General features: G+C 43.4%; 1 protein-coding gene across 1 annotated transcript; it reads left to right on the top strand.

Moving 5' to 3' along the window:
• Positions 1-3185: 3185 nt before the first annotated feature.
• On the top strand, positions 3186-8101 carry SOX4 (SRY-box transcription factor 4). Its single transcript, XM_016163274.2, has one exon. The coding sequence runs from the start codon at positions 4064-4066 to the stop codon at positions 5456-5458; it is 1395 nt and encodes a 464-aa protein (XP_016018760.2). The 5' UTR covers positions 3186-4063; the 3' UTR covers positions 5459-8101.
• The last annotated feature ends 2376 nt before the right edge of the window (positions 8102-10477 follow it).

The following is a 10477-nucleotide window of genomic DNA, read 5'->3' as shown; positions in this document are numbered from 1 at the left end:
TTTGTTAAACTGATATCCCTTCAGGTTCCTTCCCCCACCTATAATATAGAAATATATTAAGCAGTGTGATAGAATCTTATTTCCATCTATACCCCATACTATTTTATGGATGTGAGATTTTATGTTGTGCAGGTGTGTGAGAGTAGAAGAAATGAATTAGCACATAACACATTACATCAAATAGAATTCAATTATTTATTGGAAAGTAAAATATTTACCTTAATTCAAAAATTGCTAATTTTAATTCATTATTAATATGGACAATTAGTCTATTATTCTAAAATAAGTTTTGTTTTGTTTTGTAAAATTATCTTGGTTTAAAGAGCAGCATTAAGGATTACTTCATGTACTGCAAAGCCAGCAGAGGGAACACTGAGTACTGATTTAGTAGGGGCCACCAAATATCTGGTATTTTGGGAAAAAATATCAGTAATGGAGAACTGGTTACAAAGCATATGAAATTAGGTAATGAGAACACAGAAATCTTTTCTCATTATGTGGTATTCAGAAGCCTAGAGGCCTAACACATTCCAGTGTGCACATACTTACTCAGTTGGTGAGAGAGATGACATGAATACAAGGCCATTTGTCAAATGTTGTCTTACATTTTAAGGGAACTAATAACACCTGAGAACAAATCTACTTAAGAAGTCTAAGCATTTATATACACTATAATAATAATATAAAATCAATGGAAATTACTAGTACCATATTTCTTCAATTCTAAAAACTTTTCATTTTCATATCTCTGAATTAGGGATAAGTCCTACAACTGGAGGATGTCACAGACTTATGTGCAGGTTTTCTTCCTTAGTGGCATATAACAACGATGTTTATTAAAATTTATTGGATTTGTTACAATAAATACATTTAACAATATAAATACAGCAGCGACTTTTTCTGGTACACTTTTTAAAATTTGTGTGCTTTGAACATAAACAAAATTACTTTGACTGCTTTGATTAACTTTCACTTTTCCTCTATCATATTCAGTGGTAGAAGCATAAATGGCTTTAGAAATATTATCAATTATATTAATACTCCCTTTGACTGAATTGTCACAAAATAGCTATATTTTTGGTACAAATCCCAAAATATAGTATTTATCCTTTTTTATTCCAGTAACAATTTTATTTAAAAAACAGACCTCTTATTTTTTATGTCAGATTGATAACATTTAGGGGTGTGTTTTGGTGTGCATACCAAAAATAAATAAATAAATGCATGATAACACAGCCAACTTTGTTATATGCAAAAGGATGCCTGTTTTTGTTTGTTTTCAACATTTTTTACCCCTTCTAAAAGAAAAAGCATATAACTTGGGTAGCTAGCACTAAAAAATTTTTTGATTTTACCCACAAAATCATTCTTGCTTATGGTTGATCCTTAGAGATCAACTCAGATGTCTCCATAGGGTGTTCTTTCCAGTAAAATTCTAAATCTGACAACCTGGGCCTCTCGCCAGCCTACATACTTTAGAAGTCTGACAAGATTAAATAGAAATCTGCTGCCTAGCACTAGTTTGATCTGAATCAAAAGCTGACTTAATTGTGCTGGGTTGGCTCTACCTAAACACCTATTATTGGCCTGCAGAAAAACAGTGTACTATTATGGTGTTAGGGAAGACTAATTTTTACTAGAATTCTAATTTTCATAACCTTGGAACAACAGTAATTTTCGTGGTCATATTAACATGTGTTCTAACTACCTAGGCACCTTTTCTTTGCCACATTCTTCATAGCACTCTTCATGAAGTTCCTTTTTTAAAAAAATCATTGGGAGGACAGGATTGCCACAATTGTCTGTGGATGGGGTTCATATCCACGATCAGTGATTATTTTTTCTCTTTAGTCACCATCTTTAACAATAGTCTCTTGAACAATAGGCTGCTTCTACTAGGAGTGTATATGGTATTTGAATTATCAAGGGAAGGATAATAGCATTCACTGAGGGCTACCATACATCTAACTCTTTGAACCCTTAATCCTATATAAAGAAGCTCCTAGTATTCCCTTATCACAGATGAGGAAAACTGAGACTTGGTCACATCCCCAGGGTTATAAAACCAGTAAGAAGGATGAACAGCTAGGTCTAATATAAATCCAGAGGCTCCCTTCTCTTCTACTACAGTTACCACCTCTCTCTACAGTTTCTCTTTGCCTTGGCCTTTCAGTTCCATTTGATTCAAGTAACAAACATATAGGAGAAATATACAGGAGAAAATATATATAAGGGAAAAGAGAAGGAGGTTTTAGGGGCTGAAGGAAGCAGAGTGAGGCAATTTTTAATTCTGAAAATGTGAAAAACAAATATTTAGAAATAAAATTGATTCCCAACCTTTACTCACCGTTATCAACCCATACAAAACTATATGGAAATTCTCCCATTGAGTCAATTATGGAGCATTGCCTAATGTGTTCCAATGAAAAGCTCCTCTGTTTGGGCTATCCAGGATTTATAGGGGAGTTCAAATCATTAAATAACCATAGTCAACCCCTGTTTGGTTAAGAGAGCAAGTAATTATTGCTAAAATTCCTTTTTTCTACCTTCCACAAACAACACAAAAATTGCTCTAAAGGGATTTACACAATACATCAACATCTGTGCTGTACCTAGAGTTGTTAAAATAATTGTGATGACAGGTGTCTAGGTAGCACTTTCTTAATGGTTTTCAATATCCATTGATTTACTGTTGTAGCTTTCCCTCCCCCTTTTACATCGTTGGCTTTATGAAGGAGCCGGGGAACAGATTTTGCACTAGAGACTGATTCTTTATTCCAATACTGAAAAGAACTAATAAAAATAATCACTTGGCTTTTAAGCAGAAAGCTTCCATTTACAGTATTTCACCCTTACCGCCCCCCCTCATCCAAGCCCCTTGTTATCTAACATAATGGTTAGAATACATTTCCGTCTCTCCCCTTAATAATTTCATGCATTAACATCCTCTTCACACCACACACACGCACGCGCACACATACACGCACACAGAGCAAAAGGAGGAAAAAAAGAGGCAGCAGAAATCTCAGCTGTACTTCTAGCTCTTTTAAAAAGTTTGCTCTGTAAATTGGAATGAGGTCAGATTTGGAGCTTCTCATTGCACGCGGAGATTATTATTGCATCGGGTTCCAAGCCAATGGGAAGCCCAGGGGAGGGGCTTGGCCCGAGGAAGCGTTGGTTACAGCGACTGATTGGCCGCGGCCAAGACTGTGAAAGGATAAAGAGGCGCGAGGCGGAATTGGGGTCTGCTCTAAGCTGCAGCAAGAGAAACAGTGTGTGAGGGGAAGAGGCCTGTTTCGCTCCCGGTTCTCTAGTTCTTGCACGCTCTTTTAAGAGTCTGCATTGGAGGAACTCTGCCATTACCAGCTCCCTTCTTGCAGAAGGGAGGGGGAAACATACATTTATTCATGCCAGTCTGTTGCATGAAGGCTTTTTGGCTTCCTACCTTGCAACAAAATAACTGCACAAACTCCTTAGTGCCGATTCCGCCCACAGAGAGTCCTGGAGCCAGAGTGTTTTTTGCTTTGCATTGTAAGAAAGGGACTAAGTGATAGAGACGATGTTGCTTTCCTGAGCTCCTGAGAGCGCTCGTGAACTGGAATCAACTGCTTCAGGGGAAGGAAAGAAAAAAAAAAAAAAAAAAAAAAAAAAAAAAGGACCTGCCTGGGAGGCGGCGAGAAACTTGCATTGGAAGCTTCAGCAACCAGCATTCAAGAAACTCCTCTCCACTTTAGCACGGTCTCCAGCCTCAGAGCCAAGAGAGCAAACTGCAGCGCGGTGAGAGAGGGGGAGAAAACGAGAGAAAGAAAGGGAAGAGACTCTCCAGCCTGGGAACTATAACTCCTCTGCAAGAGGCGCAGGGCTCCTTCCCCGCATCTTTTGGAGACTTTCCTCTCCTCGCACACCTCCGCCCCGGCCAGGAGTGGAGGGGCCCGCTCGGCCGCCGCGCACGTCCTCCCGCTTGGCGTGCCAAGCTTGGCCCGGGGAACCGGGAGGGCCCGGCGATTGCGCCGCGGCCGCCGCGAGGCTGTGAGCGCGCGTGGGCGCCCGCCGAGCCGGGGCCATGGTGCAGCAAACCAACAACGCCGAGAACACGGAAGCGCTACTGGCGGGCGAGAGCTCGGACTCGGGCGCCGGCCTCGAGCTGGGCATCGCCTCGTCCCCCACGCCCGGCTCCACCGCCTCCACGGGCGGCAAGGCTGACGACCCAAGCTGGTGCAAGACGCCGAGCGGGCACATCAAGCGGCCCATGAACGCTTTCATGGTATGGTCGCAGATCGAGCGGCGCAAGATTATGGAGCAGTCGCCCGACATGCACAACGCCGAGATCTCCAAGCGGCTGGGCAAACGCTGGAAGCTGCTCAAAGACAGCGACAAGATCCCTTTCATTCGAGAGGCGGAGCGGCTGCGCCTCAAGCACATGGCTGACTACCCCGACTACAAGTACCGGCCCAGGAAGAAGGTGAAGTCCGGCAACGCCAACTCCAGCTCCTCGGCCGCCGCCACCTCCAAGCCCGGAGAAAAGGGCGACAAGGTCGGTGGCAGCGGCGGGGGCGGCGGCGGCGGCGGGAGCAGCAACGCGGGGGGCGGAGGCGGCGGCGCGAGCGGCGGCGGCGCCAACTCCAAACCCGCGCCGAAAAAGAGCTGCAGCTCCAAGGTGGCAGGCGGCGGGGGCAACAAGCCGCACGCCAAGCTCATCCTGGCAGGCGGCGGCGGCGGCGGCGGGAAAGCGGCCGCCGCCTCTTTCGCGGCCGAGCAGGCGGGGGCCGCCACCCTGCTGCCTCTGGGCGCCGCAGCCGCCGATCACCACTCGCTGTACAAGGCGCGGACTCCCGGCACCGCGGCCTCCGCGGCGGCCTCGGCCCCCGCCGCACTCGCGGCCCCGGGCAAGCCCCCGGCCGAGAAGAAGGTGAAGCGCGTCTACCTGTTCGGCAGCCTGGGCGCGACGGCGTCGCCCGCGGGCAGCGTGGGTGCGGCCGCCGACCCCAGCGACCCTCTGGGCCTCTACGAGGAGGGGGTCGCGAGCTGCCCGCCCGACGGGCCGAGCCTGAGCGGCCGCAGCAGCGCAGCCTCGTCGCCGGCCGCCCGCTCGCCCGCCGACCACCGCGGCTATGCCAGCCTGCGCGCCGCCTCTCCCGCGCCGTCCAGCGCGCCCTCGCACGCGTCCTCCTCGGCCTCGTCCCACTCGTCCTCCGCCTCCTCCTCCGCGGGCTCCTCGGCCTCCGACGACGAGTTCGAGGACGACCTGCTCGACCTGAACCCCAGCTCAAACTTTGAGAGCATGTCCCTGGGCAGTTTCAGCTCGTCGTCGGCGTTGGACCGGGACCTGGACTTCACCCTGGAGCCGGGCTCGGGCTCTCACTTCGAGTTCCCGGACTACTGCACGCCAGAGGTCAGCGAGATGATCTCGGGAGACTGGCTCGAATCCAGCATCTCCAACCTGGTCTTCACTTACTGACGGCGCGCGCTGGAGAGGAGGGCCGGGGCGACAGAGGGAGAAAAGGTGGACAGAGAGAGAATTGAAAGAGTAAAGGGAAAAATTTAAAAAAATAAAAAAATTTAAAAAAAGGAAAAGGAAAAAAAAGTGATGAACGGGGCCGGCTCGTCAGCGTGGCGGTCGAGGAGCGCGGGGCGTTTGGGGACCGGAGCTCCCATCCCCCACACCCTCCGGGGATGCGGCGGAGCGGAGGGAGACCGGCGACCTTTAAGTGTTGTTGTTGATGTTGTTGTGATGGCGAAAAAGCTTCGAGTGTCCTCCTTTTTGCGTGAAGAGACGCCCCCCCCCCTTCTCCCGGGCTTCTGGACTGGTCTGCACCCCAGCGAAAAGCCAAGTTGTGAGTTTTCTCGAGACTGAAGGAATCTCGTCCCTCTCATCGCCCACTTGTTTTTATTTTATTTTGTTTTTTTCTTTGGTCAAGAGAGGAGAGGGTAAAAAAAAAAAAAAAAATCCAGCGCGCCCCTAGGGATTTTGTCCTCAGCACCCTCCCCCACCCCCTTCCCCGTCTTTTCCTGAAGAAGACTCGAGGCTCTGGGAGGCGAGTTTGACCGACGGCAGATGTTTTGGGGCCGCGCAGGCTCGAGTCCTGGGACTGAAGAGACCACGCTGGCCAATGCCCGTCTTTTTTTTTTTTTCCCCCCTCTCGCTTTTCTTTTCTTTCTCTCTTTTCTTTCTTTTTTTCTTGCCCCTGCCGCCGGAGGAGGAGATGTGGAGTGACCGGCGCTGGGAAGTGACCTGAGAACCTGGTTGGAAGAAGCCACGCCAGCGAGGGCGGGGGCGCCAAGGACGCGAACTGGAAGGGGGAGAGTAATAAACTGAGACGGATTTGCACGTCGGGGAGAAGGCGCAGGGTCTGGGCCCCCGTCTTCCACGTGGATGAAACTAGCGAGGTGACCTCCTGGGCCCGTGGGAGGAGAGGCGACTGTTGGATGTGGTCCCGGGCAGTGGAGGGCGAGTGGTTTCGGGGGAAAAAAAAGGTTTTTTTCTTCTCTTAATCGGAATCGTGATGGTGTTGGATTATTTCACTGGTGGGGTTACTATAGCATGTTCTCCTGTCTATCTTTTAAAGATTTCTGTATGAGACTGTTGAGCAGTTTTTAAAATAGGGTAGGATAATATGAAAAGCAGATAGATGGCGCTCTGTTTGATTCCTACAACAAAATTATCACCAGCTTTTTTTCATTCTTAACTCTTTAAAGGATTCAAACGCAACTCAAATCTGTGCTGGACTTTAAAAAACAATTCAGGACCAAATTTTTTCTCAGTGTGTATGTGTTTATTCCTTCTAGGTGTAAATGAGAAGACGTGTTTTTTTCCCCTCACCGATGCTCCATCCTCGTATTTCTTTTTCTTGTAAGTGTAATCAGATGCCATTTTATATATGGACGTATTTATACTGGCCAAACATTTTTCTTTCTTATTTTGTCCCTTTTTTTTCTTTGTACTTACTTATTTCTTCCTTCCTTTTATTTCTTTCCTTTTTTTCTTTGTTTCCTTTTTTTTTTCTTTCTTTTTTTTTTTTTTTTTGTAGTTGTTGTTACCCACGCCATTTTACGTCTCCTTCACTGAAGGGCTAGAGTTTTAACTTTTAATTTTTTATATTTAAATGTAGACTTTTGACACTTTTAAAAAACAAAAAAAGACAAGAGAGATGAAAACGTTTGATTATTTTCTCAGTGTATTTTTGTAAAAAATATATAAAGGGGGTGTTAATCGGTGTAAATCGCTGTTTGGATTTCCTGATTTTATAACAGGGCGGCTGGTTAATATCTCACAGTTTAAAAAAATCAGCCCCTAATTTCTCCATGTTTACACTTCAATCTGCAGGCTTCTTAAAGTGACAGTATCCCTTAACCTGCCACCAGTGTCCACCCTTCCACCCCAGTCTTATGAAAAGGGGAGGAGAACTAGCCAAACACTGTATGTTTTTAAGAAAAACATGCTTTTTTGAATAAAATACTGTTCTGTCCAGAGGCTTTAAAACTGGTGCATTTACAGCAAAAAGGGATTCTGTAGCTTTAACTTGTAAACCACATCTTTTTTGCACTTTTTTTATAAGCAAAAACGTGCCGTTTAAACCACTGGATCTATCTAAATGCCGATTTGAGTTCGCGACACTATGTACTGCGTTTTTCATTCTTGTATTTGACTATTTAATCCTTTCTACTTGTCGCTAAATATAATTGTTTTAGTCTTATGGCATGATGATAGCATATGTGTTCAGGTTTATAGCTGTTGTGTTTAAAGATTGAAAAAAGTGGAAAACATCTTTGTACATTTAAGTCTGTATTATAATAAGCAAAAAGATTGTGTGTATGTATGTTTAATATAACATGACAGGCACTAGGACGTCTGCTTTTTAAGGCAGTTCCGTTAAGGGTTTTTGTTTTTAAACTTTTTTTTGCCATCCATCCTGTGCAATATGCCGTGTAGAATATTTGTCTTAAAATTCAAGGCCACAAAAACAAATGTTTGGGGGAGGAAAAGAAAAAATCATGCCAGCTAATCATGTCAAGTTCACTGCCTGTCAGATTGTTGATATATACCTTCTGTAAATAACTTTTTTTGAGAAGGAAATAAAATCAGCTGGAACTGAACCCTAAATCTTGACTTTTGTCATTATTATGCTCAAAGCGTAAGTCAGGGAGGCCTTACAGTGTATAGAAACTATACCTTCTGCCTTAGCATTGAAACAACTAAGTTCTCAGAGAGGAACCTATTAAATGCCATCTTATTGAGGAATATTAAGTTCCTCTCAGCCAAATTTGGCAGGCCCTGGCTCTGAAATGATGGCATCAGCTGAATATGTGTCAACTCTCTTCACTTTCTAGGAATTTTTCTGAGTTTACCACATTTTTAAAAACGCCCTTTGTCTTGAAATTTTAAAAAGGGGGATGGGCATTGTGGACAATTCTTTAAAGATGAAACTAGCTTGCTGATCTTTTTTTAACTTTTATGTTCCTAAAGCTGCTTTCCTCTTGAGTTGCCCATAGTTACCATCTAGCAGTGGCTGGAATTGTTTTCCAAAGATTAAGAACAAATAAGACTTAAATTATCAATATATTGAGGAGAAAGCCATTACCAATTATAAAATGTAAAAATTGTAAATTTTTTCCTTAAAAGCAGAAAACTTCACGTGGTGCTAAAATCTCCATTTTGTGCCATGCCCAACAGAGTTATTAATGTCAGTGAAATGCAGCAATAAGGATGACCTGGAGAAGCTGGCCCCCAGAAAGCTAGGAGAGTTTTCTCAATCTGTGAATAGCACACACTCAGCTAATGGAGATTTACATTTCTAATATACTTGAGGCCCAGAGTATTAAGACCTGCATATAAGTACCTTTGGATTTCCTAAGGTCCATTAGTAGTATTTGCTTTGGAACCTGAAACTTGCTAAGTAGCACTGTTTCCTGTTAATTTTGAGAGTTAACAATTGCCATCTTTGATTTCCAAATGTTTGTTAAGAATGTGCTTTATATTCCTTCTTATTTTTCTGCACTGGCAAGGAGGGGTTAAATGAACAGAAGTGTTTGGAAATAACCCTTTAGTCGTTGGGATTGCTTTTAGGTAAGGGAGTGTCCATCTTGGAATGTCTAGCTGGAAGAAGTATTTGGAGCCTGTAGTCCTAAACGAGCAGATTTTTTTTTAATGAAAAGCAGTAATTAATTCCCCCTCCAAAGTAATAGAACTGTTATGTTTCAATATAATTTCACCTTTTAAAGATCATCATACCTGCTAGTTTCCAAATTTTCATGTATTCACTAACAGTTTTAATTGCATTTGTGTTCTGCAATTGTGTTATATTTTAAACACCTTAAAACCACATGGTGTGTTATGTCTACAAAGACCTTTACAAAAGGAGGAAGAACTCTTAGAAAGTGCTTGAATTTAATTTTTGTTCATTGTAGTGATAACATGATTGTTTAGTTTTTTCAGATCCAAAGTATCAAAACCTTGATACAAATGAAGCCTATATGATGCATTTTTTAAAGTATATTTTATTTTTAGGGTTTTTCTAGAACTATTTATTATCCCTTGACTTTCCATGTAAGAGTGGATGCTTTAAATATATTCTTTTAGAATTTTGATAATGTTTCTTTAAAAATAAAAGTTTAAATGTGTGTATCCTTCTTTATGAGGTAATAGAGTAAATGTAAAAAACATTTTTGTACTTTCTTTTCTCTGAATCAATTTCCATTCATAAGAGCTACATGTTAGGTGGCACAAAGCATAATAAACCTGAGAAAATAAACAATTTAGTATGACTTTTTCTTTTCAGGTAGTTTGGATCAATAGGAGAAAAATTTTCAGATTTTCTTTTAAGAATATCAAGCTATTTTTCTTTAAAGACACTGCTTCTGGCCCTGTACTCCATCAGCATTGTGAATCTATAATACTTGCTTAAGGAAGTTTTGTCAGCGGCCCCCAACTTTTTTGGCACCGGGGACTGACACTCCTATGAGAATCTAATGCCTGATGATCTGGGGTGGAGCTGAGGCAGTTTAACTAGCCCTGGGGAGTTGCTACAAATACAGATGAAACTTTACTTGCTTGCCCACCACTCACCTCCTACTGTGCGGCCTGGTTCTTATAGGCCACAGACTGGTACCAGTCTGCTAACAAAGAGTGTGTTAGCTGATGGGATGGGCCGAGGGCCTAAAAGGGCTTTCCGGATCTGTGCTAATTGCTGGGGTGCTGGGGCCGGGGGTGCTGAAGGCATTAAAGAATTCCGAAGAAAATAAGAAAGCAAGGGTTGGGAGTGGACATCAACATGTATTAAGTACTGTATTTCCTGTGTTTATAGGGTCCTTATGAATTAGAAAACATGGTTTGGGGAATGCTAGGAGCAGAATGTTTAATCATAAATTTAAAATAATTTAAGGATCCCAAGGAGGCATTTGGAAAGCATATGTCAACAAATAACAAAAGAAACCCAAAGAATTCTAGGAATATGCTTCTATCTTACCCATTTGGGTTTCT

The sequence above is a fragment of the Rousettus aegyptiacus genome, unplaced genomic scaffold (genome assembly GCF_014176215.1).
Source record: "Rousettus aegyptiacus isolate mRouAeg1 unplaced genomic scaffold, mRouAeg1.p scaffold_m13_p_1, whole genome shotgun sequence".
In the NCBI taxonomy this organism is placed as follows: domain Eukaryota; kingdom Metazoa; phylum Chordata; class Mammalia; order Chiroptera; family Pteropodidae; genus Rousettus; species Rousettus aegyptiacus.
The sequence above is the reverse complement of the archived record's forward strand: the minus strand, read 5'-3'. Positions and strand labels throughout refer to the sequence as shown.

Excerpts from the sequence above, each read along its gene's own strand:
- SOX4 (XM_016163274.2), top strand. The coding sequence starts at position 4,064 with ATGGTGCAGCAAACCAACAACGCCGAGAACACGGAAGCGCTACTGGCG.